This window comes from Capronia epimyces (assembly GCF_000585565.1).
Source record: "Capronia epimyces CBS 606.96 chromosome Unknown aczIQ-supercont1.3, whole genome shotgun sequence".
Classification (NCBI taxonomy): Eukaryota; Fungi; Ascomycota; class Eurotiomycetes; order Chaetothyriales; family Herpotrichiellaceae; genus Capronia; species Capronia epimyces.
In genome coordinates, this window is record NW_006912906.1 from 2,683,544 (window position 1) to 2,711,267 (window position 27,724).

Below are 27,724 nucleotides of genomic sequence, written 5' to 3' on the forward strand. Positions count from 1 at the left end.
CGGCCCAGGGGTTCGTTCTGATGCTACATAGTTACAAGCCGCTCTTCGCCCAGCATGGCACATTCTTTGCGTAATATTTTGGTCCTGTCCATTGCGATTCCCATTGCTCTCTCGATTCCGACAACCGACTCCTCTCCCACGTCGCTCCGTCCCAAGGCAATTTATCCCCTGACAGAACGGCCAGCAGGTCCTCTCCGCAGGCTCCGAGATGCCTTAATTAAAAGAATATGGTCGATACCCGACACACCTGTACACAGGCTCTCTTCCACTCCGCCCCCGAGCCACGCTCCAGAGAACTTCCGCGCTCGTTACGGAGGCGACGTGGTTCTACGCTTCCAGGTCAACACCGAAGATGAAGCAAAGGCCCTATCAGAGGCCACTGATATTTTATATTTGGACATTTGGGAGTCAACAAATGAGTGGGTGGACATCAGGATAGCTAAAGATGTGGTGCCCTCTTTCATCGGGCTGCTTCCAGCTTCACTGCGCGACTCATATACCCCGTTGATGCATGACCTTGCTCGTGCAGTGTACGACACATATCCAGACTTACCCTCGACCGAGGGAAGCCCTCTCATCTCCGGTCTGACCACACCGCATGACTGGCCAACCGGGAGGGGCACGCCTGAGGACTTATTCTTCCAAGACTACCAGCCTCTTTCAGTGCTTTATCCGTGGCTACGACTGATTTCGTCCCTGTTTCCAAGTCATGCTTCGTTGACCAGTCTCGGCCTCTCTACTGAAGGTCGAGATATTCCCGCTCTACGGGTCGGCGCACGACCTGACGACGTCCCAAACCACCCAGATGGGTCGAGACAAACTCTGTTGATAGTAGGTGGTACCCATGCAAGAGAATGGATTTCGGTATCTACTACAGCTTATATCGCTTACAACCTCGTCGCTCAATATGGTCATCCTCAGTTTCCCTATGTGACGAAATTGCTAGACCATTTCGACGTGGTGTTTGTGCCTGTACTCAACCCGGACGGCTACGAGTATACCTGGACGACCGACCGCCTGTGGCGCAAGAATCGCCAGTCAACGTCACTCTCATTCTGCCCAGGTATCGACCTGGGTCGCTCATTTCCATTTGGCTGGGATGGTTTCGATGACACGGACAACCCTTGCAGCGATAGCTACGCTGGACCGGCGTCATTGGCAGCCACCGAGGCGCAAGTCCTGTCTGAATGGGCACGGAACGAGACAGACTACAACAATGTGACATTTGTATCATTCCTGGACCTCCACTCCTACTCGCAACAAGTCCTCTATCCGTACAGCTACAGTTGCCAGGCCCCGCCCTCCCTTGAAGACTTGGAGGAGGTCGCTTTTGGACTGGCGAAATCTTTCCGGTTGACCAACGGGCATTATTATGGCGTGGAGAGCGCTTGTGAAGGAGGCATTTCTTTCCAAGACCAAAGAAAGAAGACCCGGATGCAGGCCGAATCGCAAGGTGGCTCTGCCTTGGATTTCTTCTACCATGATCTGAGTGTGAAGTTGTCCTTCCAGATCAAACTCCGAGATACCGGAAACTACGGCTTCTTATTGCCTAAATCCAACATCGTGCCCACGGGAGAGGAAGCTTACGAGGCTGTTATGGGATTGGGACGATGGCTGTTGGGAAATCATGGCATTGAGAGTATTGATGACTCGGATTCGATCTGGGGCACTGAAGCTTCCATCACGCCGCTCCACGACAAAGGTTTCTCTCAGCAAAGGGAGCAGGAGAAATCCCCTCTGAATGAGTACGACGACGAGTTTGACGATGAATCGGAATTTGAATTGCGAAGGAGGAGAAGGCGTTGAAATCTGTCCACAAAAAACAATCACACAGCGGTTCCCCAAAAACCCTCCTGGCTCCAACCAATGCTTTGCTTTTCTATTTAATAATCTACCTTGACGACATTGACATGGCTTGGGTATAGCCAGCTTGGACAGGAATTACGCTGTGGGAACGACTCGATGGGAGTTGAATCTGTATATCACACGTATGAGACTACGACTCTAAATGTTTATTTTCCATCCTTTCTCCCTGCCGAGGCTCAGGCAACAGTGTTCTTCCTTCACTTAGTCTAGTAGGCTAGATATAAGTCTATAAGTTTATTGCGATCAAGCATCACGACCAGCTTTGCAGAGATGGTTTTTCCATTGGTGGTATGGTATTGTATTGTAGCGCCGCGTAAAGCAGAGCTCTTGAAAACAACTACGGACGACGGATCATGTCGGCGCCAATCCCAGCAACAGCAACAGCAATGCGGTAGTAGGGGATAGCATTGACCAGCCCAGCCCAGCCCGTTCGGTGTACGGAGTACTTCGTATTATTCGACAAGCCACGTCGCACTAATCGACGTCCACTCGTATCGATGCCTCAGATGTCTCATGATGTCGTGTTGCAGCAAGCGCCGTCCCATGTCCGTGACCATTCCTTTCCTTCCCTTGCCAATCCATTAATTACCCTTGATTCCCCCTTCGTTCACGGCTTCACTGCTGTCGTTGGTCTCGTCAAGTTCAACTGCATGCACGCACTCACGGCCCGGCCAGCCACGTCCCGTCATTGGAGTAGTCGCGAGTCAGTGGGCAATCCCTTCGCTGCATCAGACTCCACAAGGTGGCGGACTGATATAAAAAAACATCCCAGAACTATACTTGCAAGTCCTGGTCCCATTTGCAATCAATAGCTCACCAGACTGACATGTCCATCCCCGAGCGCCGAACACGCCAGTAGCATACGATGCGGATGATACGCGGTCGCCACAATGGGTGAATGATGGTACCCGCGGCCGGCGAGAGAGCCCCCGACGACCTGCGACAGTCGACTGGAAAGAGGCTCAAACACGCCGAGGGGCTCGCCGCTGGTGTTGAAACTCCTGACTTCGTGTTTGTCGGTGCCGACGGCGAAAACAGGTGCGTGTTCGTGGACAGATAGACTACGGAGCAGTGTGGTCGAAGAGCCCGGGGTGTTGGGGGCGTCTCTGTCCGCTGGGTTGACAGCATACTCATTCTTGGAACCAGAGGTCGCGTTGAGCGTAAGGACAGCCTTGTCGCTCCGCAAATCCCAGAGTCTGACTTCCCCGTTGCGCGAACCCGAGATCAATTCCCGCACGCCGCCGCGCTGCATGTGGAGATTGGTGATCCATTGTCGATGTTCACGCCAGATTTTGACCATGGCTGTCCGTGGGTTCAAGCGCTGGTCGAAGACTCGAACCACGCCATCCCCAAATCCGGCGATGAAGATCTGGCCGGCTACTTGATCGCTGGTCAAACTCGTGACACAGCTGGAGCTCCGAGCTGGGATGTCACCCACGCACAGTTCTGTGGCGGCATTCCAAACTTTGATGACTTTGACATCACCGGCCACCAACGCCTTGCCTTGACCTTGCTGCCAGTCAAAGACTAAACCTGCATTCTTATTGCTTGGGATCAACTCCGTAAGAGCCCTGAAGGCAGTGATGACCTTGACGTCCTTCGAGTTCTGGTAGTTCCGGTAGACTTTAAGGACGCCGTCGGAGCTCCCCACCATCAACAGGGGTTGGTCGTCTTCATTCAAGAATTTGGCATCGTTGATTCGGCTGCCGGCAGGATTGCCATTGCTGAATCGACTCAACTGTTCATTCCTTTGAAAGTCCCAGATGGTGACGGTATCCCTGTCGTCAGTCACAGCCAAGTGATCGTCGAATTGATGGAACACCAGATTCATCGGCTGATTCTGGTTGTTCAGAAATCCTTCGAGACGCGCCCACTTGGAGCTGCCAGCTATGCCTTTCAACGGCTGGTTGTCGGCGATGATCCTCTCATTACGATTACGTCGCCAGAGCCGAGAATTGTAGTCAGCAGAACCAGGCTCATCGGGGTCGTTTGGCCTCATTTGTGGTTCGCGGAAATATTCTGTGGACCACTCGAGTAAACTGCTCTGAAGGGGAATGCGTGGTTTCACTTTGGGATCTAGAGCAGTGAACCCGGCGGAGGTAGGCAAATGTGCCGGATGATATGATCCGGATGTGCTGCTCGAGTCAGGCGTCTGGGGTGGGCGGCTCCATTCAGGTGGGAGACGGCCCCGCGGGGTGTTGACAGGATGGACGGGTTCTCTAGCTTTGGCCGGAGAAGTCTGAGGAGTTGTGTCCTTGGATGTGGACGCGCCCTCGGTAGAAGAGCCAAATGCAAGGTTTCGAAGGGAGCTGCCTGCACGCTTTAGGCTCAGAGACAGATAGCTTTGCTGCTTCTGTAACGGCGGCGGCGGAGTGCCCGGCTGTCTGTCCATGGCCCTGAGCGAATCCCGGGACGATACCTTCGTGAGGTGAGATTCCTCTTTCTTCGAGAACCTCAACAGATCATCTATCACGCGCGTGGCCATTGGGCTCATTGGCGAATTGAGCAAGGTTTCATGTACGCAATCCACAATGATGGACGCATTCCTTGCAATCTCAGGGTGAGGATCGACCGACAAGATCAGAAGTTGAATCCATATTGAACCGTAGATGGTGTTTGCCGAAATCTGGACGGCCGTAAACGAATCACGGGTATCGAACACGCCAGCTTCACTCTCTCTGTGTGGGAGCCTCTCCCTCTCGTCGACCATCTGTTCATACGCCGCGACCATGAACTTGTTCTCGTATCGCTTGACAAACGTCGAAAGAAACACGAGTAGCTCCTTCCGGACCAATGTGCTCCCATCAGACGTCATGAAAAGAACTGAGGAGGCGATTCCTTCTTCAATTTGGGAGACTTGGTCGGTCAAGTCAGGGATGCCCAGGAAATTGGTCAGAGCATGAAGCATAGCAGCTCGGACTTCCGGAACTGGATCGAGGGAAAGTTCACAAAGTCTAGCATGAGCCATGCATCGGATCCCCATCCATTTGGCGTCCGCGTAATCGCACCACAGCATGCTTAGACACAGACAGGACCATTGGCGCAGCAAGGGATTCTCAGGTTCGACCGTGTTGAGGAGACACGCTTGGAAAAGCTCCGGTAACAAACACACAGTCTGACCTGGAGGGTACTTTTTGCAGAATGTGGCGACAATGAATGCACACATCGCTCGATGCTCGCTCGCGTTGCCCACGGGTATATCCGAGCGAGGATTCATGATGGAAATGAAATAAGAGATGCCGTTGTCCTTCAACAGGTCACTCTGCACCGTGTAGTCGACGGCCATGATACGAGCCCATATGAAGACCATGACGGGCTTGAGCTCAAGGGAAGCAGCTTGGAGCAATTTGACGACGTAGGGGAAAATTCCTATACTCAACGCCAGATGGACAGCCCACGGCCCCAGGTCGAGGAATTTGCTCAACAGGATCAAAGCTCGGAGCCGGTGTACTTGACTGAGAAGGACCTGCAAGACAATCGGCAGTTGATCCGGAGCGCGATCTTTGGTTGGCCCAGAGCTGAGATACACCTCGAAGGCGGTGAGCTGCTCAGCAAAGAAAGTCGAGTGTTGGTACTCGTACACGCGCTTTCCCTCCTCCGCTTCTCGAAGCATCGGCAGCTGTGCCAACACCATCTCCATGGCGAGGTCCCAGCTCTGCCAGAGCGGGTGTCGATGTGTTTCAGGAAGGGGCGGAGATGAGATCGGGTGGCAATGATTCGCTCTCATGATGCGTTCACTGAGCAGAAAGTTCCGGAACAGGGCTGCGACCATGAGATCCTGTCGGAAAAGCTTCTTGAACAAATGCCGCGGCAAGCTGTTCCAGGCTATCGTGTCGGTGATGGCTGTGAAGATCCAGTTGAGCTCGCCTAGCGGGCTTCGTCTGTCCTGAAGACGGCCTGGGACAGGAATTTTTCCATCCTCTAGTTGGGGGCCATTCTGGAGTGGGTTCTGAAGAACGAAGAATCGTAACGCTATGTCTATGGGCGTGGTTAGACAACAAGTGAAGAGGTCGGCCGGTAGGTAGGGGTTGCTAGGTAGCATCTCGGTTCTACCGCAAGCTGCCAATTGTATGCAATCTCCGTAGTTCTGGACAGGTGCATTGGGGTCCCGTTTCTTGATCTCTTCATTCTCCTTTTCATGCTTGGCTAGGAATGTGTCGAAATTGTAGACGATATTGCCTGCATGGGACACATCGTAGACAAACAGGCTTGGACCTCCTAGCCACGACTGTAGATCATAGATTCCGACCGGTATGTACTGAGTGTAATTCTTATTAAAGACCCAGATCTCCCCGGAAGCAGTTGGGAGAGGGACGCCGTGCCCATTGTAGTGGAACAAGACTCGTTCGTCCTTGGCGTTCCTCCGTAAGGAGATGCAGAACCGCTTCGTTTCGTCGATGGACGGATCTAGGTATTGCTTGTATCTCGTTCTCAAACTCAGCGACTCGTACTGTTCCTGAAGCCGTTTGCCGATCTGCTCCATTGTCTTTGTCGTGCCACCACTGTTCGCAGTAGGATCGACCCAGGCCTCGAGTTTGGCGCATGGGTTTGTCTTGATCACATCAGGAGGGTCCACACCAATGTTGAGACAGATTGCCAGCGCAGCAGAAACCGTCTTCATCCTGTCCTTCATGCGCCAGTCCACACTGGGAAATTTCTTGGACTCCTCAGACAGGGAGCCATTGTTTTCGTGCCGCTTTTCCGTGTAATACATGTAAAAGGTCGAGTGTAGCAGTGACAGGTATTCGTTTGAGGTGTATTCGTCGTCCCAGCCATGACGAATATGTGCCAGTTTGTCTTCTGACGCGGGGCTCACGGTGCCTTCTTTGCGCCGTGGGCCAAGGTCACTCTTTGTACGATGTAACGGCGCTGGTCTTGCCGTCATGTAGTCTTCCGTCTCTTTTGGGATGATTCTCTGCGTCCTCAGCCCATTTTGCTGACTAGGGCCTGTCCCATTCGCGTGCGATGGCCGTTTGAACGTAGGGGAGGATAGGGCTCGAGTGGTATCGTGTCCTGCGTCTCGTATTGGTGCTTGATGGTCTCCCTGGGTTGCGGACCTGCGTAGATCCATGTTCAAGCCCAGCCCCATGTGTCTTTGCCCGGTTTGCATGGCCATGGTCTTAAAGTCCGATATTTCCCCAATTCAAAGAAGCTAGACGATATCTACGTCCGTCCAGAAGACATGGATTTTGTTTTTGTGGTGATGTGCATAGCCCTTGGTGTTGGTGTCTTTTCGAGGGCAGACATTACCAGGTTGCAGCACGGCGAGGTGAGTGAGAGAAGTCGAATACCACGGGCAGTGTCAACCCTCGCAAACCGTTGACCAAAGGATACGGAGTACGGAGTACAGGAGGACAAGTTATATTGTCACAGGCGCATCTTTCGTCTGCGGGAAAGCAAAATGCAGACGAGCCTGACTGGTAGCGAGCGACGTGTGCTGCAGTGGCTGGCACAGTCCAGCCTTTTTGAGGTTGGATTTATTAGGTATTAATTACTGCTACTACTGATTTACAGTATTAAGGTAGTACTGCTACTGCTGCTACTGCACTCCACCTGATGCGGAGAAGTGTGAGCTCCCAGAACGGAGATATTGATGCGCTGCTTTTGTCGGCTCTGCTTCATCAGCTTCATGTTTGATGGTCCTGTATCTTCTACTACTATCTAGGTGGCTGGAGATGGCTTACCGAGTACCATGCTATTCTAATAGCAGTAGGCATTGATCATTGATATTGATTCCTTCATTCGTTCCGCACGCTGCACCCACTACCGCTCTCTGCCCGTGTGCTCACCGTCACCCTGGCTTGAGATTTTGCCCTTCCCATGCCCTTCAAGGGACTCGAAAATAAATAGAATAGAAACAAGAAACCCAAACATGAGCTCCTAGCCAGCAGACACAGACAGCTCTCTCAGAGTCAAGACCAAGGCGCGCCAGGCCGTTATTGTCTCATTCGCACATGTCGGCTCGAAGCCTCTTGAGCCCCTGGCCACAACAACACGGTCAAGAAGAAAGATCAACGCTGATACGAAAAGAACAACGACTAGAATTTGCATCTGTTCAACCAGGCCATTGAATGCAACGATCATCATAAAGAATTTCAACCAATCCCTCAATCCACCCATCCATTCATCCATCTACCTAGTATTCTCCTCTTTCGCAACCAAACGGCAGACTCTCAGACAACCGCAGTTTCCCTGCCGCTGTTCTCATCCTGTTCAAGTCGCCTCCTCCAATTCGCTAGATTATCACTGAGCCCCGTCCCGTGAGTCTCCGTCGTCGGCGTCCTCTCCGAGTCAAACTGCGTGCTAATCCGATAGTTGTTCCTGCTGGTGGTCTCCCATTGCGACTTCAAAGTTTCCAGCTCGGACGCCAAATTGTCCAAAGCCACAGATCCACGTTCATCGCGACCAAGAATGTCTTCATTCACCGACACATCCGTCAATGTTGACGTGCTCTCTTCTCGGTTGTGGCTAATCCCATTGATGCCATGAGGCATCGGCTGCAACTGTGACTGTCGCCGATAGTTCCCCACCGACTGAGCAACCTGGTCGAGCAACATGGTGACATGAGTTTCGGCCTCCTGCGCACGCTTCTCCAGCATGGAATTCTCCGATTTAAGTTGTTCTAGCTCCTTGCCAACTTTTCCGGTTGATCGCACCAACTCCTCGTGATTCGCTTTCTGTAGATCACGCTCGGACTCCACGGTAGCAAGGTCGGATTTCAAGGAGGCAAGGTTGGCTTCCAAAAGACTGATCTGTTTGCCGGTTTGCGTCCTCAGCTCCTCAATGGATGCTTGCAACTGTTTGCGCTCATTATCCCACGCTGAAGTGTCGACAGCCACCGTTGAAGCGGCATTGCTGTTTCGCGCTGTTTCCAACTCGTTGGTCAATTGGGAATTCTGCGTTTTATACTTGGTGAGCTCTTGGTTCATCTTCTTCAACATCTTCTCGGTCCCTTTGACGTAGTGAACGGCAGACTGGTAATCGTTTTCGAGCTGTTCCAGTTTCTCCTTGTAGCTGCTGTCCGCCTCCTGCATGCGAGCTTCGAACTGGCCCTTGGTCTCTTCATGCGCCCTGATACTTGCTTGGAGTTGCTGATCGAGCTCACGCAAACGGGTCTGCTCAGGGGTGCCTAGCCGCGAACTCGAGGGGGGGTCAAAGATTGGCGACCGTCTCATGTCGGACACATTCATGGCGCGTTCGCCAAGCAAGTCCTTGAGAGCACTATGCTGAACCGCTAGAGCACTGGCGTCGCGCTGGCTGATCTCAAAATTGGCTCGCAGTTTGCGGATCTCAGCCTGGTAGATTTGGGAGTCTCGCAGTGCTGCCTGCAGCTGCCGACGGATCTGGAGGGCTTCCCGACTCGACTGTTCTTGATACGCTTCTAGCCCCGCAATTCTTTCTTCGGCATTCCGCAGCTTCTGGGCTGCTTGATCCGCGGCTTCCTGATTGCGCCTGGCCAAGTCTGCGGCTTGTTCCGCTGATTCTCGCAGAGCTGCCATCTTCTGCTCCGCAAGTGAGTCGCGCTTCGAAGCCACTTCGGGGCTTGATAGCTTGGCGAGACCAGCAAGCAAAGCCTCACGGTGAGTGGCTGCCTCCTTCGCATGTGTGTCAGCAAGTTCTTCGGCGTCACGCAGGCGTCTCGAGGTGGTTTCGAGTTCCCTGGTCCTGTCTTCATGCTCAGACTTGAGGTGTGACAGTTTTTGTTCCGCAGTTTCTCTTTGCTGACGTTCCTCTTCAATTTGCCGCTCGTAGAGACTCGCTTTGCTGCTAGACGCTGCGATAGCTGCTTCGAGGGCAGCCATAGAAGCAGTATGGTCCCTTAGCCGAGAAGAGGTGTCCTCATGAGCTTTCCGCAGACCATCATGCTCAACTCGAAGTGTTCGCAATTCTTCTTCGACTTCAGCCCTCCGCCCCGCTTCAGCTCGTGCTAAGCTTTGAGCTTCATGAAGCTCGGCGCGCAAGGCCTCCAGCTCACCAGGGTTCCGGCCTTTACCCAGCTCCTCATAACGACGTTGTAACGCTTCCAGGGACTCTTCTGCGAACTCCCGGGCTTTCCTTTCAGTGTTAAGGTCATTGTGCAGAGAATCAAACTTGGCCTTTTGTTCCGATTGGGCAGCGAGAGCCAGTGCAAGTCGGCGCGTAAGGTCTGTGAAGCGTTCTTGCTCGTCAGGGTCACGTGCGGTATCTGGTTGAGGAGTGCTTCGTTGACTTCCACCATGGGCGGCTAATTTGGCCCTTGCATATGCAGCTTCTGTAATAGCAGCATCACGTTGGTGTTCGACCTCTGCGACCCGCCTTGCCATTGACGAAGCCTGTGCCTCCATGGCTTCCTGCATTTTGAGCATTTCCGTTCTCATAATCATGAATGCTTCCATCAGCGGGCGGTCGTCCTCCGCAACCTGACCCACGGCCCGCTCGTCGAAAGTCGGGCTGGATGACGTTCCAGGATGATACCCTTGCTTTCGAGCCAGAGCCAGTTCCGAAGCATACCAGGCATTTGTCTTCTTCGCCGCTTCCAGTTCCTTGAGCAGAGCCTCCTGGTGGGGATTCAATTTGGGAGATTTCGGTTCATCGGGGATGCTTCGCAAACTCCGATTATCGGCTTGAGTCTCTCCATGATGCCGGGTAGAAGATGAGCGAGCGAGCAATCCATCCTCCGTGCTGTCGATGGAGCTTTGAGCTCGCTGTGACCGTAGAGATCTTTGTCTGGCAACCCCCGCACCCGCTAACGGAGCAGCTTCACCTGCTTCCATGGCTTTCGCCTTACTCTCTGTCCGCTGGGTTGGTGTCCTACGGCCATGAGTGTTCGGACTGGCTTCTCTGCTGGGTCTAAGATTCTCTTTCTGTATATCCCTAATCGCCGGAGCCTGCACCACAGTCTCTGTGGGCACCGGTCGAACCGATTCTGAACCTACCGAAGGTCCTCGAGTGTCAATAGGCGGTCCGTTATACCGAGTTCTAGGCCCATTTGAAGGAGATTGAACCCCGTTCAACCGAGATGGGCCGGCCTGGCCTTGAGGCCCCGATGCAGGAGCCTGAGCCATGGAAGCGCGTGGTAGTCTTGAGGATTGTGAGACTTGCTGTGCGCCGTCAGGCCGTTGGACTGGACCACCAGAAAATTGTTCGCGATGTCCAGCCTGACTCCCTTGTCCCTCTCGCGACGTAGATCGTATTGGTGGCGCGACAGTCCTCGATTCTGTACTCGGCCTGCTCGTTGGACTGCTGGGATGCTTCGCATGGCTGGATTGACCAAGAGACGGAGCATCATTGGGATACCGTATTTTGGCAGTGTCAAGGACATATACCATGCTCAATTCGTTAACGTCTCGTGGAGCTGAGGAAGGTTCACCGGCCAAGACGATGATTTTGTCTCGATGTGCGGTCATGCTGTGACCGGACCTTGGTGACGGAGAAGGGCCCATATTCTGAAAGGTGTACCATCGCTTGGAGCTGATGCGAAATGCCGCCAGATCACCAAGGTCCGTCCCCTCTTCCGTTCTGCCACCAAAAATATACATGACATCGTTGACCAGCGCGGCTGAATGACCCTCGCGAGGCGCTGGAATGTATCCTATACAGTCTTGCTGGGTCCACGTATTGCTGACAGGACTATACGTCCATACATCGTTGAACCATTTCGTACCGTTTGTCCCACCAAACCTGCGACGTTCCAGTTAACTGCAGTCAAGACAGACGATTCAGGAAAGCACTTACAGGTAGAGTTGATCGTTGTAGCTGATCATGGTGTGGTTTGTTCTCGGAGGCGGGACCTTACCAGCCATCGGACCAACAATGTCATCCTCATTTTGTAGGAGAAACTCCCACTGATTCGTCGGGGTCTGCAGGGCATTCAAATCGAAAGCTATTAAGTCATTGAAGAAGTAGCCCTCAACTTGACCGCCGAAAATATAGATTTTGGAGCCTAATATGTTGAGGGTATGGCCATACCGCCCTGAGGGCCGTTCCCCCGGAGGAGACGCTCTTGACCACTGGCGAGATGCTGGAACGGTAAGCGACGTTCACCATAACATGGACGGTATTCACTTACAAGTATTAAGCAGGTACAAAGTGTCATCAAGGACGTCAGAATCGTCCATCTTGGTGTCACCACCAAAAACAATGAAAGCGTTGCCCACGAGTAAGCTGGCGTGTCCGACACGAGGCCCAGGGCCTTCAGACACTGTTGCGATAGGGTAGCAAGACAGATTTCCGCCACCCGCCTCGACCATCCACAGGTCACCTCGGACCATGGAGCCATTAATCAGCCCTCCCATGATGTAGATGTCACCTTCTTTCGACGCAACCGAATTTACAGCCGCACCGTAGCGAGGAAAGGGGTTTGATTGAGGAGTAGGGAAGTTCAACCGCCGCTGCGACCAGGGAAAGAGCGCAGCGTTGGGGATCTGGGTTACCTGTGACCCAACGGTTGCAGGGCGGGCCTATACAATCCCCATGTCAGCCACGATACAGTGATTCTCTGGAAAGGAAACGTACCCCAGACTCTGATTCGGCCCTTTCACGCCGGGGATATGTAGGCGCACCAGACAGAGCCGGCCCCATCGAACTGATTGAGCCGTTGGGATTCATAGTCGCATTCGGAGGAGGCGATTGCGTCGTCGATCGTTCTCCGTTCTTTTCTCCAGTGCCAGTTTGGGCTGATGAGGAGGGCGTGCCATCGGACGTGTGAATGTTTCGACTCGCCTGGGGCAGGCTCGAGTTCGCCGACGCCTGCTTGCTCTTGGACTTGAACAGGAACGCCATCGTGCCTGACTTCTCTGTTTAGGCGGATGCGCTGAGAGGGCAACGCGGTACGGGTATGGTGTTCATGCGATGAAGTGTTCCGCGATAAGATGAGGCACGCTGCACCGGTTTCGCGAGGCTTGTTTACGAAAAAACCATGAGCGCCGCTCAGACAAAGTCGGTCATCTTCCCACGCAGCAAAGGAAAGGGATCGGGGATCGAGAGGATGTCCGGGACTCGAACTCGAGGTGAGAAAAAACCGGGTGGTTGAAGATGGTCGGAGCGGGCGTCTGATTGCAATCGCCAAGGTGCAGGTCACTTTATGCAGGTACAGCTGCAGTGCGGAGTGTCAGACGCGACGGTGCGCGCGAGATGTCTGTGCGGGTGGTGGCCGGTATGAGCGGAGATGAGGTTGGATGCAGCGCGTCCGTGAGGGTCGACGACGTGGTTGTTTCCAAGGGACAGGCAGTTGATGATCACGCTGTCCTCGACGCAGCGGGATAGGAGAAAATGTTCGGAGTCGCACTAAGTGACTACCTGCGTCCTTCGAGGAGCGAGGAGTGAGAGCGAGGCAGGCCTGAGGAGGATCTGCTCACGGCTGTTTCAGACGCCCGAAGAGGACTAGTCATGGAGGTTGGTGGTACGCCAACCGCCAACTATAGCGATGGGGTTGCAGGATCCCAATAACGGAGCCGGTTTAGGGCTTGTTAGGGCCCCGTTGGCTCCCAGTGCCCCATAACAACTCCCTGCTCCATCGTTCAACAATACGCTGGAGGTGTGCTGCTTAGAGAAGTTCCGGTGGGCAAGCCTGGCTGTCAAGATCTACAGAGTATCCGTACGGAGTACAAGTTTTTGGGACGCCATCGACATCAGTGTCAGTAGCTGCCAGTGCTGGCAAACTGCGTTTATTGTCGGTCTAGTACTCGTACTATAAGAGTACGATCCTGTTTCCCCCCTTGCAAAGGTACCTGGTACTCCGGACTGCCGCCCGTTGACGCTGCTCTACGTCAGATCACGTGACCATCCTTATCATGCTTTCTCCCTCCATTCCAGGAAACAACCTCACATCTGACCACTCTACCCATCACCGGCGGACCCTGACGGAGCGATGGCTTCAGAGAATTTGAGATCCTGGATCGCCGGGATGCCCAAAGCCGAGTTGCACGTCCATCTAGAAGGTAACGGCCTTATCCTGTGTAGGATGTCGAGGTGCCCGAGACACTGATGCACGAATGTCTCTGCCCCAGGCTGTCTGACACCGTCGCTCACTCGATCCCTGGCGGAACGAAACCGTCTACCGTTGCCTGCAGCGTTGTCGTCCCTCGATCAAACCTCAGGCTACTCATTCCACGATCTGACCACCTTTCTGGCGGTCTACTACCCAAACCTTGTTGTTCTGCAAACAGAGCATGACTTCCGCGATCTCGCCCTGGCATACCTCACCCACGCGCACGCCCAGAATATCAAGCATGTGGAACTCTTCTTCGATCCTCAGGCGCACACGTCGCGAGGCATCCCCTTCCCCACCATCCTCCGTGGATACCGCACCGGGATCTTGGCCGCACAGCGCACTCTGGGCATCTCCGCCAGCTTGATCATGTGTTTCCTGCGGGATCAGTCGGCAGAATACGCCATGGCGACGCTGATGGAAGCTCTGCCCTTCAAGGACTCTATCATCGGCGTGGGTCTGGACTCAGACGAACGGGGTAATCCGCCATCCAAATTCGCTGCCGTGTTCCAGCGGGCAAGCAAAGAAGGCTTCCTCCTGACGGCGCACTGCGACATAGACCAGCCCAACAGCATCGATCATATCCGCCAGGTCGTCCAGGAGATACAGGTCGACAGGATCGATCATGGGACGAATGTTTTGGAGGATGACTCCCTGGTCGAGATTCTCCGCGACAAAGGCATTGGACTGACCTGTTGCCCAGTCTCGAACTCGGTTGTGACGGAGGACTTCAAAGGCAGAGAGATCGTTGACCTTCTTCGGCGAGGAGTCAAGGTCACCATCAACTCTGACGATCCTGCATATTTCAGAGCCTATGCTAATGAGAACATGGAAAAGATGGCCACTGAAACTGATGTGACTAGGAAAGAGCTGATTCAGTTTCAGCGGAATGCATTTAGCATTTCATGGATCTCATCCTGGCGGAGAAACCATTTCCTTTCCCTCCTGGATGATTATGAAAACAGAACGCTATCAAGTATGGTTAACGGGATATGAGTGAGGAGCACAATCCAATATCTTTAGATAGACTAGATGCAAATGCTCTCCTTAGTCGATTGTGTTGGCCTCCAGTTGGACTTCGTCAAAAAACGTCGCTCGCAACTGCACCACTGCCGCAATTTCAAGGATAAACTCTTGGAGAATGATTGCATTTGTCAATAGGTGGCTGAGGCTGGCTTGATTTCGTGTAGCCTGGTCGTTTTGGCCGCCCGGAGTGACGGTGCCTGAATCTCCACGCTCGACCGGAGCAAGGCGATGTAAGCTGAGTTCAAGGTTGGAAGTTTGCTTCCGCCCGGCATGAAGTGGTAATGATGCCGATGCTTCATCGGGTGCATTTATGCTCAAGAGAGTCACTTGTGTTTTGAGTAATGACGCGGAGGCGTATGATGGCTCTTGTAGTGGCTCATCTTGCCCTCCTGGCGCATCGGTTTCTTCGGCTCTCTCAGATCCGCGCAAAGGAGAATGACCAATAGAACTTTCCACGAGTCTAGGCTGGTGACGTTCGGTCTTGGGAACCGTGCTCTCTGTTGATCCAAATTCCGCTGTTGCCATCTTGTTTCCTCGCGGCGTTGCCGGCCGTGGCTGAACAAGAGATTGAGAGCTGGAGGGTAATTGATTCCTGCGCCTTGAGACTGTATCCTTCGTTTGACGGCTTAATACATCCTCCTCCGAGAGCTGTAACCTTCTTTGGTGAATCAGGTCATCCCATTCGAAAAATTGGGACTGCCATTGCCGGACTTGTTCAATTAATTCGCCAATGATAAACGTAATGTTATACGTGGAGTTATGCTCCAATTGGGTCTTCTCATTGCAAGGTAGTAGCCACCCATGGAGATCCATTTGCTCGCACGCGGCCAGGGAGAGCAAAGCCTCGGTGAGGTAGAGGTTCGTGACTGTGCTGTTGGCGAAGAAGTTCCGCAGTAGGGTCGCAACTGCGTCAAAAAGCTTGCATTCTTTCGCGATCGACATCTTTCGCGCGGTAAGAGCCTCTTCTGTATCTGCCTTGGTTGTCGTGAAACAACTGTGCTGCTCAAGCAAAACTTGCCCGTCTGACAAAGCCGCTTGGTAGGAGGCATCTAGATCTTCACGGCGGGCTATTGCCGTAGAATAGTCAAACAGTCTGCAAAGCTGGTCATTGAACTGATCAACTTGGCCTGGACTCGGAAGGCGTGAAGCAGGTTCAAGCCTGAAAACATTTGTGAGGACATGACAGTGGTGTTTCTGCACAATGACTGACAACAGCTTGAGGCAAGCACTGACTGTTTCCGAATGGCTAGACTTCAGGCTCATGACCATCAGGTCAAGAAGGTTAAAGAGGTCAGGGGAAGGGCTGTCAGTAACTTCCGCCAGGACCTTCAAGTGATCTATTGACTTCCTTCGACTGACAGACATACGCTGTCGTTGGTGGGATTTGTCTTTGGGTACTTGCCGCACATTGGGCGAAGCTAAAAGGTACCGTAAAATATGGTCGACGAGCTGGAAATGGTCGAGAGCAAGGAGAATTCGCGACAGGTGCGTTATAACAGCTGCAGTTGACCCTCCTTCGACGTCTGACGACTCGAGCAAAGAAGGGTATAGGAGCTGTTGAACAAAGAGCACTTGAAAATGATCAAGCAGGGTATCGCTGACCTCGACAGATTTGCAATGGCTCAATGTATCCTGCCAAAATGCCAGATACGAAAAGAATGCCTTGAGGTCCTGCTGCCCATCCAGAGGCGGTTCAGCGAGCGAATCAAGATTCTGAGCATTGTCCGACAAAACGACGATAGCAGGTACCGACGTTTGGCTTGTGAGATCTGTTGACTGTCTGCTCAATCTGCTGTATAGCGCACCAAGGCCACTAGCCATTTGGGGTGCTAAATCGCTCTCGATCATCCATGTTTCCAGTGGTCGAAATGTTGAGGCAGTTTCGGTCAAGTACAACAATGCTGTCCGAGCGAAGTCGCCTACGGAGCCATCATGGTGGACATACTGGACAAGGACGTGAAACAAGGGGAATTGGCTCTTCCTGGGGTCATCTGCAGCATTCCGGCCATGGGCTATCTCGCGGTCTGGGTAGAACCAAGCAGGGAGGATATCTGGATCCAACCTGATCTTTGTTGCGATCTCGAACAAGAGTTCGACCAGATCTGTCTCCAGGCGTTCCTCGACAATGATTCTTCCCCCGATTGTGGCATACCAGACCAGATCTAGCAACGATCTTGCGAACAATTTGCTATCCAGCAGCCCTTCTGTTTCCCCATTGAGGAGGATGTGGAAGAGCTCCGCTGAGGTTTTGATTATGTCCACATTTCTGGAAGCAACTGCGAGCTTCGTGATTATAATGTATGTTTGGCTCGAGGCAACATATCGTAGGCATGAGTGCGGTGCGGCCCTCCGTGACTCGTCCTGGAGGATTGTCTCGAGACGTTGGAGGAGTTTCGTGGTGTAATTGACGGCGGCGTCGTCCTCGCGCTCAAGGCTGCCATTGCGCCAGGTTTGCTAGACCGGTCAGAGAGGGGAGCAAAGACGGCGCCATAAGATGAGTGGACTCACGGTCAAAGCATTGCAGATGCTCTTACAGGTTGCAAGGCGTTCTGCAGGTGTGTTGGTTCTTTGTTTGGTTGGGGATGTACCTGAGCCTGCAATCAGGCGCGTGAGCTACCAGTCATGTGCCTGTTAGAGTCGTTCAACCTTGCACGGCATCAGACGGGTTTTGGCAAGACTCACTATGTCCATGTCCTCTGACTCATATTGCTACAATGATAGGGGCCTGGTGCGAGGGATGTCCAGCTGAGCCACAGCCAGGATGGACGCGAGGGAGGCCAGAAGGGGGCCTAAGGCCTGAGGCCAGTTAGTGGTGGAGGGTGCAACTGAGCCTTAGGACTCTTGCTGCGCAGGTCAAAAGGCAACACTCTTCTGATGGTCGCAACTACCATGGGACAGGTCAGGCAGCCAATTCGGTGTTGGATGCCTTCATTGGCAAACACTATATATTTTCCTGCTGCAACTGAAGGGCATCTGTTCCCTCTCCTCGATTTCACTCATTGTGACATCTGATCTAAAAGTTGTAGTTTGATTTCCTCTATGCTGCAGAGTTCGGCTTATCGGAGCGAATTCGGCCTCGACCTAACATCACCCACCACCTACAAAGTGCTTTCATGCAAGATGACTATAGAGCAGAGCCAAATCAATGGAGAAGAAGACACTGCGACGCCCTATACTCCTAGACCTCACAGCCACAGAAGTGTTGCTGGTTACACCGACGGCTCTCTTTCGCCCGTAAACCACCCGTCCACTAACAACCCTCCACGGACGACAGCCACGGGACTATACTCTGAGCATGGACACTCCCTGAGCCGCATCCGCCCTATGGCCAAACATTCAGGAGCGGCGGTGTCGACCTGGTTCAACGGACTGTTCACCACAATCATTGGCATTGCCACTCTGGGCGCAAGCATTACCTTCTCTTATGTCCTGTCAAACAACGCGCCCATTCCACCATCGCGGACTCCATCATTCAACTCAAAACAAATCCAACTATTCCTTGCGATCAGCTGGCTATTGTTCCTGCTTGCCCTGGCATTCGCATCACTCGGTTCAACGCTTCTGACCTTCTTCAAGAATCACTGGATTGCAGACTGGGATGGAATCAATGGTAAAACGAGTCAATGGAGTGTCCAGATGTATGCCAGTTGGGCTAGCGCGCTCTTGGGTGCGTTGATCATTGGTGCTTTTGTCTTGCTGTGTCTAGTGGTGGTGGCTTACTCTGGCGTAATCGGATGGATTGCACTCGGCTTCACTGGTTTCTTTGGTGGCGTCATTCTCGTGGCTGTCATCAACCAAACACCGTGGCCTTGGAGAAACAACACACCGTCAGCATCCAGTAGGCACCAAAGCACTTATGTATGAGTGCAAAAATCCAAGGCGGTCTCGGGTCCATGGACTGACAAGGACTTTGATAGGACCGTGGATGACGAATTGGCAGATATGTTGTATGAGCCGTTCTGAAGTGGACAGTGGCCGATGTGCGAGAGGAACGAGGCGCATCCATGCCGGCTGGAATTTCGCGTATGCAATGATGTGCCATCACATTCGATCTGCACCTTTTTCCCTCTACAATAGCTTCTGTAGCAACAAGGTGCCGCTGGTCTTGTAACTCAGAGACTAATGATAGTGGGTGGATGCGGGGCAAGATTTCCGAGTGAAGTGCTCGCCTTTCAGTCGGTGTCGTCGTCAGTGCTGGCTTTCCTCTTCTTAGACTTTCCTTTCCGTTTGGGCGTAATGTCCTCATCACTATCTTCACTCCTTGCCTCCGACTTCGCTCTCCCTTTCTTGGCCCCCTCATCGGGGATACTTTCGCAAATTTCCGTCAAGAAGTCGAACTGGCTATCTTTCATTAAGCCAGCTTTGAGGTGCTGTGCAGTGACCCGCTTGGAACCATTTGCTCTTGCCTCTACTGTGCCCTTGGTGACCAGAGTAATCATGAACAGTTCAAGTGCTTTGGCTAGATGATATTAGTGGAGGCCATGGCCAATAGATATTAAAACTCACAAACTGCAGTAGGAGTGGCCTGGGCGACTTTGCCGACGTCCTCGTCCGCCTGCATGATGCGTTTGATGCGTGCAACAGGGAACTTGGTCTTCACTTCAATGCCATGGGAGGGATCTGGTGTGGCAATAGATGTGAGAGACTGAGGGGGTGGTGGTTGCTCGGTTTTGATGGGATTGGCGGTGTTCGCAGAATGATTCGGATTGAAGTCTGAATCCAAGTCTTCAGCTGCTTTTCTCTGCCGGGTGCGGGCCATGTCGATAGGATCGTGTTTGACGCCCGAGAATGGCGGTGAGAATGGACGAGTTTGTTGCCGATTGATATCGGTCGGACTAAACCCTGGGGCAAATTGAGGCTGCGAGTAATGTGAAGGAAAGGGATTGTGGTAGGACGACGGCAAGTGCTGCAAGTGACTTGGCACGGAAGAATAAGTGCTAGTAGTTGTGGGTAGACTTGGAGTCCTAGAGATCGAAGGCGAATAGGACTGGTGCGGGCCGTTCGAGGGGGCCGGGGGACCAAAATAGGAGGTTGACGGCGTGGTGCTTTGAGGCGAGAAGAAGGGTGAAGCTGCATAAGAGTAGGATGGGAGGCGATCCAGTCTAGGCGGTGGGGCGTCGAAGCCTGACAGATCCGGAGAACGAGGTCGATACTTATCGTCTTCGTCACTCATTGCTGAGTCAAGCCCGCGGATACAGGATGGCGTCAGGAAGAGTGGAATAGTGATGAATGGGTGGGACAGACGGCGCGTTGATACTCTCGGAACAAATGTTGATGCGGTGTGGTTACAAGCATGGTGACAAGGCCGAATTGCTGGACCAGCCTGATCACATAATGCTCCTGCCCGTCATTGTGTGAAACAGGCAGGTGGCTCTTGGTACGGGTGAATCACGTGAAGCGTGAACGGCGGTCAAATAGCAATACGTGTCCCACTATCCGCACTCCGAGTTAAAGTAGTTGGAAGTTAACGAAGGTCGGTAGATCAGGTCGGTTGGTAGCAGTACTTGCAGAGACCACGTGTTTTGTTCGGGTTGGGTTGGGTGAGGGTCGGAGAAACGTAATCCCGACCAGCAGAATGCAGAGGACGGACACTCGGTATGTGTACGGTGTACCCGTAGACGGCAGGTGGATTGGTTTATAGACGTAGGTAGGGTAGAGAGATGGAGTGGGCGCAGCTGGCGAGGCCGATGTATGGGTATGATACTGCAACTAGCAGAGTAATCAGAAAAGCATATGCAGTGCAGCGGACAGTGAGGATGCGTGAGGGGCTGCTGAGCGAAGGCGAGGGGGAAGCGCATGTTTATAAAACGCTCCTGCCAGCTGTGGTGCAGACATGGGATCATCCAAGATCCACCAGTCATATCACAGTCTGGCGGATTGATGGGCCCTGATTGGCTCTGGTGTAGGAATGTCATCCTCACCCTCACCGAGCTTGCAGCCTGCGCCCCGTTTCTGTCACACACTAGTCCTGACTCCAACTAGCACCGCCAATGACCTGCCTGCACACTAACATTGTCTTTTTTCATTCTTATTCCTACATGACTGACCTATCCTCCGCCTCACTCTCTTGAGGTTTCTTCCTCAAGCAGTCCCCCATGTCAACGCAATGTACGGATATTACAGTAAGTGCGCTTCCTATTTGTACGCTAGATAGTTTGAACAACCCCCATCTTGCAATGGTCTGCCACCCGGACAACCTACATCCTACATCGATCAGCCCGCGTCGTCGCCAGTCAAGTTCAGCAATCACCCATCATCGATCAAGGCTATTTATCAGATCTGCACTCTCTACATATCTTCTTCCAACCGCTGCCAAGTGATGACAAAGCATGCTCGACCTGGCTTCAAGGAAGAATAACGCGACGCAGCAACCCGGTCACACCAGACTGTGGTCGCCGTAAGCAACCCTGAAAGCCTTGCATGACAGACTTTCAAACTTGATCTAATCTGATGGCATGCGCACATGAAGTGGAGTTGCAAGGCAAGATCTGGTTCTTGTGTCCGCCGACACACTCGATGCCAGACTAGACGACATGATGAACTCGGTCATGATATCCAACCCCTGCAATCGGTCTTCGCGAGTGTTTCCCAAGAACAAATTGACTACCGGCCACGCATGAATGCCTGTTTCTCGTCGATGAGCCTTGACCATGGCCCCGTTGTTTTCCATACGCTGAATCGTCTCTTGAATTCCTGGGCTAAATACTTCTTCAGCACCATAGACAATGCGATAGCCGTTCGGCGGTGAGACTTGTTTCCAGCGAGTTGTACTCATGCCAGGCGAGACCACGCCATCGGTCAACGCTGCATCGCCGGCATATTGCTTTGCATAGAGCTCCAGGCTGTCTTTGTTTAAATAATCGCTGGGTGTGTTCTGATTCAAGTCTGAAACAAGATGTGTCCACGGCGAAAGCAATATAGCCAATCCAGGTCGATGCCATCGTTGAGCCCGCTGATTCTGTTCGACAGTTCCGGGTTGGAGCAACATACTCAGGATCAGGGTCGCTCCAGCAGAATCTCCACTGACACAGATCTTTGCGGCCGATCCGTTGCCAAACGTTTCATGTAGGAAAGTATAGCCAGCACGCGTCTCATTGAGTTGTGTCGGCCACTGCGCATCGGGGACGAGCGTATACTCCAGAGCAAAGACAGCTGGATTCTGAAACCCACTCTCTTTCAGCCGCGTTACCCAAGTCATGAGGAACTCCATGTAAAAATGCGACGAGCCCATGGAAAACCCACCTCCTATGCACCACAATCAGTCACTGGAACTCAAGGGAGTCTAGACTCAGCCAGGGGGCTGCTGACCGTGGCAATAGTAAATGATGATATCAGGCTCGGTATCGGGGTTGTCGACAATCCAAAGACCTCGAAAACCAGGTTGGATAATTTCTTTATAGTACATCGGGCAGCGCAGATACCCATGTCTCAAGAGGCGGAAACGGAAGAATGGATACGAGACCCATTTGCAGAAAAACACTCTTCCCACCCTGGCGGGGATGTTGGCAAATGCATACCGGACACAACGGACCACTACATCCTGGAAGATGCTGGCATTTCGAGTGAAAGGGGATTGGCTTTGCTTCCTGGTAAAATATCGCTCCTTCAGCAACTGATGGGGGAGTCGGAACACTGTGAGACAGTATCACACTATTAGTAGGACTCGAGATCTCCAGGGAGGCCATATTGCACACCTAAGAAGGGTATTACCTTGATCAGCACGAGCAAGAGCAATGAAAAATCTATCTGCCAGAGTAGCTGTGGGATCAGAAAGAAAACATATACAACGCAGTCGACCCCCTGGACAGGGCCTAGAATCATGGCTTTGCCTGTCTTTTCTTTGGATTGATAGGGACGTTGGGCAGCAACAGCGGCACAGTGAAGAAGTTCATACTGAGGGATACATAGTATGGAGTACGTATACGAATGACTCCATTGGTGACTTCATTCACGAAAGTCAACTATGCTGTGTACGAAATAGCGTGAGATAGAGCGTGGCCATCCCAGTCTGTTGGAGATCTCGCTCGACCTCTTCAGTCCACCCAACAGTCGAGGAATGCTTAGGAGGGCACTAAACTGCGCTCGCTGGCCCACCCGGCGGTAGTGTAGAACTTCCACTTCCTGTATTTGCGCCAGTGTCCGCGACTGCACTTCTTCAATCTATCGATATATCGATCTATCGACTCTTTTCACCCTAAGACCATTGTTACTCTTTCAGTTCTTGACCTCTTGACCTCCGCCCCATGTAGACATCAAAACTCCGTCCCGTCACTCCACATTCTCTATCGTCGGGTTATGGCGTTTGCTCTGCAGCGGCCGTCAACTTGTTCTGCCAGGTCTCTGGACTGTCGGCCTCTGTCGACCACCATTCACACATAAACACCAACGTCACCATGGCTGCTTCAAATCTGGATGCCTCCTTGGCAGCCATCGTCAGGTATGTGCAAGATCGCCTTGTCTTTGTACAACCTGCTAAACCCTGGCAGCACTCTTGACTGGGAAAAAGTTCCTGACAAACTGCACTGCGCCTCCTGCCACAAATTCAACCTCAACGCTTACAAGTCTACGTGCTGTGATGGGTACATCTGCGAATCATGTAAGGCACCGATCACTGTTTCTGCACAGCTACTGATGTCAAGCAGGTTTCAACAATGCTCGTGATGTCAGTTGTCCTGTCTGTGACCACAAACCCTTCACCTCCGATGTCTGCAAACCAAACAAAGCGATGCGTAACACCATAAAGGCCTATCTGAAAACGGTGGAAAAATCCAGGGCCGACGAACGAGCCAAGTCAATCACTGCAGAAGAGACACCCACCCAACCAAACATGGCCGAGGACGGTGCAAGCAAGGATGGACAGGAAGAGGAACCTCCTGCGACGGCAACCGTGGTACATGATCAGCAGCAGCCGGTCGACGCGGCGGATGCCGACGGGACACCGGCTGTCGAGGTTCAACCGTCGATTGAGGTAAACCGCCCGCGCATCATGACTTGCGAACGATTCTAACCGCTTCAATAGGATCCGGATCCTGATTCGCTGGACCTTGACGACGACGTTGACATCCAGGTCGAACTCGAGGATGATCACCGAGAGATCTCGACCCAACACATGACGAATGCAGAAGACACATTGCTAGATCAGTCTATGTCTACCACTGAACTCAAAGCGAACTCGCAAGACCCATCCAACAACAACCCAGAAGGTATGAGCGGGATGGATTTCTCAAACATGATGAACGGCTTCAACAACATGGACTACAATCAAATGATGCAAATGATGGCTGCAAATGGCATGACTGGGTTCAATCCAATGATGGGTAGGTGGATTCCTCGATACAGTCAACCGTATGTCGTCGCTAACATTTCCTCAGGAATGCCTATGGGTATGAATCCAATGTCGGCTGGCATGTTTGGCGGGTTTGGCGGTCCCAATGGAGGCATGAATGGCTTGAACATGGGAATGAATTTTAATCCCACCCAGGGGATGTTTTCTGGCTGGAATAATGGCCAACCCAACAACAATATGTGGCAGAATAATAATGCAAATGCATTCTCGAATGGCATGGGTGGTGACCTTGGTTCCAACTATGGTTTCAATATGGCCCCCAATGGAAACTTCCAACAATCATATCCCAATGGTGACTTTCAGAGTGGTTACTACGGCCGTGGCTATGGTCGAGGTCGTGGACGTGGCCGTGGCGGCTTTGGTAGAGGCCGTGGTAACTTCCATCAATACTCGCAATACCATCAACAGGGGCATCAGAATGGATTTGATCAGAGACAGTACGATAGCCAGGCATCACAGTCCCAGACTACAGAGACTCGGCCCAACGATGCAGCGGGTGACCAGAGATCCAAAAACGCCTGGACGGATACCACCCATGAAGACGCCGAATTCGCTCCCGGCGGCCAGGAGGAGGTTTTAGAGGCCCTCGGAGACGACTATCAGAAGCCTGCCAGCGGTGAAAAGCAGTCTGTGGAAGCTGCTGTCGTTGCGGATGATGAACGCGGCTCCCAAGCAAAGGAGCCGGAAAAGGTGGACGAAGATCAAAATAAGACTAAGATCAATGACGCTGCGACGCTAAATGATGTTGATGCCGTTCAATCAAAAGACATTGATTGTGATGCGCAAGGTGCTGACCAAAACAAACCAATACCAGAAGCCTACAATGAAGATCTCCAAGGACCGATGCCGCCGCCATCAGCGCCGCTAGGTCCGTCAGCTCAGTATGGTGATCACATGAAAGACTTTGGGTTTCGTTCTCGAGGACATGGTAGGTTTCCATCCCGTGGCCGGGGTATGATGCCTATGTCGAATGGTCGTCCTGCTTCACCAGTAAAACCTCATACGCAAGCACCTGCGTTAAAAGGTGTTGGTGTCATAGGTGCACCGACGGGTCCTAGAGCGATGCGTGAGCCACCTGCACCGGCCAGATCAGCTTCTCGGTCCGCAGCAACGGGATTTCAGATCATGGGTAGAGCATCAATGGCACCCCGACGGTCAGAATCTCGAGATTTTGAACCAGCAAGCAGCAGCAGGCCGCCGACCCAAGAACAGGATGAAGCTCGAGACCGGGATCGTTCGAGAAGGCCGTCCATACAGGACAAACATGACCATGGACGGGATGAGGTTGAGAAGGAAGACGAAGTTGGTTACCGTGACAAAGACAAGCGACATCGGAGATCCAAGCAAAACGGCCATGATGATTATGACCGAGAGACGCGAGAAGGCTCGTACTCGCGGTCGGACTCAGCGGACAGGAGATCTTCACGTCGAAGTCGAGGTGACAAAGAGAAGTCATGGTCGTCGACAAAGCTTCAGCCATCCCGCTCTCGGCGGTCTCGTGAAGACGATGCCGCTGGAGATCACGAGATGCAGGATTACGACGAGTCGGTCCAGTCAAATAGGGATAGGCATGATGGCGACAGTAGGAGCAAACATCGAAGCAGCAAGTCATCAAGACACGACGAGCGAGAACGAGAACGAGAACGAGAACCGGAACGCCACCGGGAACGGGACAGGGAGCGCGACAAGGACAGAGACAAAGAGAGAGATAGAGAGCGGGACCGAGATCGAGATCGAGACGAAAAGCATCGAGACCGCGACCGGGACCGGGATCGTAAGCGGTCTCGCCACGACCGTCACCATGAAGATGACAAGCCCCACGACTACGACTACGACTACGACCACGACCACGACCACGAGCATGGAGCAGACGATCAGGAATCACGGCACCGGTCACGGCGGCACAAGAGAGATCATCGCCGGGACGCCGATGACGGTGGTGTGTCTGGTTCTGCTTCGGCTTTGAACGGTCGCTCCCACCACTCCCGAGCGACAAGTACAGCTACTCCGTCGCACCCACAGGCGTCGACATCTGCGGTTCCTGCAGAAGTAGAAAAGGACCCGCACACTCTTGAGCGCGAGGCCCGTAATCGGGAGAGAATGCTCAAGGAGCAACAGAGGCGAGAAAAGGCGGCCAAGGCCAACGCTTCTACGGCGTCTAGTGGTGGCGGAGGAGGGAGCAGACGCATCACGTACAAATACGAAGATGAGCTAGAGCGAGGCCTGATGGAGGGAGAGAGAGCCAACACAAGATGGAGGTAACAGTCTATATCGGTGACCTGACTGGTTTGCAGTGCTACCAGTGCTATTGCTATTGCTATTGCTATTGTTATTGCCATTGCTATTTCTATTGCTGCACTTTACATCCGCGGCTGGAGGTGACGGCGATCACCATTGGCAGGGAATTGGACGGATTGCGGATTGCGGAGGGCCAAGATGGCAGAAGATACTGTGGGGGCCATTCTCAGGCCCATTCATCACATACATAGTACATGTATCTTCGGCCGGCGAGGGCGACCTGGATGGACAAAACAAACATCTAAGATAGTGGTGAGCTGAGCTGGAGCTGAGCTGAGCTGAGCTCTATTTAGGTCAAGGCATTTCTACATTTGTCTTGTACGCTACTCTGCGCTACTGTGCTCTGCTTTGCTCGTACTGTGTACGATGTATGCCAATAAATATAAAATACGTACGTATACTGTAGGGCTTAGAAGTGAATCCTCCCTAATCAAGTCTGAAGTCTGCCTAACGTACTGAGCGACTACATATAATAATAAGCCAAGGTAGGTAGCTTACAGGAGGAAACATCCATCCTACGAGTCGTAGTCCCCGAGCGACGCACTCGTACTCGGACAGAGAGTCAAGTAAAGCCTTCAGTTCGATAGAGCAACGCACTCACGATAGGTCTATCTGGTTGTGGTACAGGATTAACGAGCGCCAGGCAAGGACGGGGATCAGAGTTCGTGGTCAGCCCGGTTCCAAAGCCGGGGATGACTTTCTGAAGCACATGGATGTTTTGCACAGAAGTTAATGAGCAGGCCAACGATTCGCCCCCTAGCAAGAACATCTCTTGTATGTGACTTGTCTGTCTTGGGAATGAAATCTTACCTTTTGCTTGGACCGTTTTTCGATTTCCGTGTACTAGCTCTGGCAAGCACCTTTCTGCCGATCTAGATCTGTGTGAGGAGGACGGTGTATCTTGCTCACGAACCACCTCGTCACGCCATCTGGCAATAGCAGCTTGTCCAAGAGTTCGTTTCGGAGACTCGTGGCTGTTTCCGCCTTCACTATCCGTATCTTCTTCGACAAGATTCTGCATCCAAGGGTGTTTGTTTAGATTGCGGATCTCCTCTGAGCTCTTACCACTTCCTTCATCCAGCCACATCCCATCTTCGTAGCGAGAATACCAGGCATATAGGTATCGAGTCGCATTGCTCGAGATTTCAAATGCGGATAGCCAGTCATCACGGCAGGAGCTAAATATGTTAGCTCGGATCTCCAGAAACATTGGTGGACTC

General features: G+C 52.6%; 9 protein-coding genes across 9 annotated transcripts; 4 read left to right on the forward strand and 5 right to left on the reverse strand.

Annotated features, from left to right (window-relative positions):
• Positions 1 to 54: 54 nt before the first annotated feature.
• On the forward strand, positions 55 to 1,806 carry A1O3_04245 (uncharacterized protein; the record flags this gene model as incomplete). Its single annotated transcript, XM_007734375.1, has 1 exon — positions 55 to 1,806. One exon carries the CDS (start codon positions 55 to 57, stop codon positions 1,804 to 1,806), a length of 1,752 nt encoding a protein of 583 aa, XP_007732565.1.
• Positions 1,807 to 2,671: 865 nt separating this feature from the next.
• A1O3_04246 (regulatory associated protein-mTOR) lies at positions 2,672 to 6,982 on the reverse strand (the record flags this gene model as incomplete). Its single annotated transcript, XM_007734376.1, has 1 exon — positions 2,672 to 6,982. The coding sequence occupies one exon, from the start codon at positions 6,980 to 6,982 to the stop codon at positions 2,672 to 2,674; it is 4,311 nt and encodes a 1,436-aa protein (XP_007732566.1).
• A 1,057-nt stretch (positions 6,983 to 8,039) lies between these two features.
• Positions 8,040 to 12,627, reverse strand: A1O3_04247 (uncharacterized protein; the record flags this gene model as incomplete). The annotated part of the gene is made up of 4 exons (XM_007734377.1): positions 8,040 to 11,526; positions 11,581 to 11,866; positions 11,915 to 12,305; positions 12,361 to 12,627. 4 exons carry the CDS (start codon positions 12,625 to 12,627, stop codon positions 8,040 to 8,042), a joined length of 4,431 nt encoding a protein of 1,476 aa, XP_007732567.1.
• A 1,087-nt stretch (positions 12,628 to 13,714) lies between these two features.
• On the forward strand, positions 13,715 to 14,830 carry A1O3_04248 (adenosine deaminase; the record flags this gene model as incomplete). The annotated part of the gene is made up of 2 exons (XM_007734378.1): positions 13,715 to 13,784; positions 13,854 to 14,830. 2 exons carry the CDS (start codon positions 13,715 to 13,717, stop codon positions 14,828 to 14,830), a joined length of 1,047 nt encoding a protein of 348 aa, XP_007732568.1.
• Positions 14,831 to 14,881: 51 nt separating this feature from the next.
• Positions 14,882 to 17,551, reverse strand: A1O3_04249 (uncharacterized protein; the record flags this gene model as incomplete). The annotated part of the gene is made up of 3 exons (XM_007734379.1): positions 14,882 to 17,314; positions 17,369 to 17,473; positions 17,543 to 17,551. The coding sequence occupies 3 exons, from the start codon at positions 17,549 to 17,551 to the stop codon at positions 14,882 to 14,884; spliced, it is 2,547 nt and encodes an 848-aa protein (XP_007732569.1).
• A 429-nt stretch (positions 17,552 to 17,980) lies between these two features.
• On the forward strand, positions 17,981 to 18,724 carry A1O3_04250 (uncharacterized protein; the record flags this gene model as incomplete). Its single annotated transcript, XM_007734380.1, has 1 exon — positions 17,981 to 18,724. One exon carries the CDS (start codon positions 17,981 to 17,983, stop codon positions 18,722 to 18,724), a length of 744 nt encoding a protein of 247 aa, XP_007732570.1.
• A 308-nt stretch (positions 18,725 to 19,032) lies between these two features.
• A1O3_04251 (uncharacterized protein) lies at positions 19,033 to 19,619 on the reverse strand (the record flags this gene model as incomplete). Its single annotated transcript, XM_007734381.1, has 2 exons — positions 19,033 to 19,319; positions 19,367 to 19,619. 2 exons carry the CDS (start codon positions 19,617 to 19,619, stop codon positions 19,033 to 19,035), a joined length of 540 nt encoding a protein of 179 aa, XP_007732571.1.
• Positions 19,620 to 21,302: 1,683 nt separating this feature from the next.
• Positions 21,303 to 22,681, reverse strand: A1O3_04252 (uncharacterized protein; the record flags this gene model as incomplete). The annotated part of the gene is made up of 3 exons (XM_007734382.1): positions 21,303 to 22,105; positions 22,169 to 22,492; positions 22,555 to 22,681. The coding sequence occupies 3 exons, from the start codon at positions 22,679 to 22,681 to the stop codon at positions 21,303 to 21,305; spliced, it is 1,254 nt and encodes a 417-aa protein (XP_007732572.1).
• A 572-nt stretch (positions 22,682 to 23,253) lies between these two features.
• A1O3_04253 (uncharacterized protein) lies at positions 23,254 to 26,468 on the forward strand (the record flags this gene model as incomplete). The annotated part of the gene is made up of 5 exons (XM_007734383.1): positions 23,254 to 23,297; positions 23,347 to 23,456; positions 23,503 to 23,828; positions 23,880 to 24,177; positions 24,232 to 26,468. 5 exons carry the CDS (start codon positions 23,254 to 23,256, stop codon positions 26,466 to 26,468), a joined length of 3,015 nt encoding a protein of 1,004 aa, XP_007732573.1.
• Between the last annotated feature and the right edge of the window lie 1,256 nt (positions 26,469 to 27,724).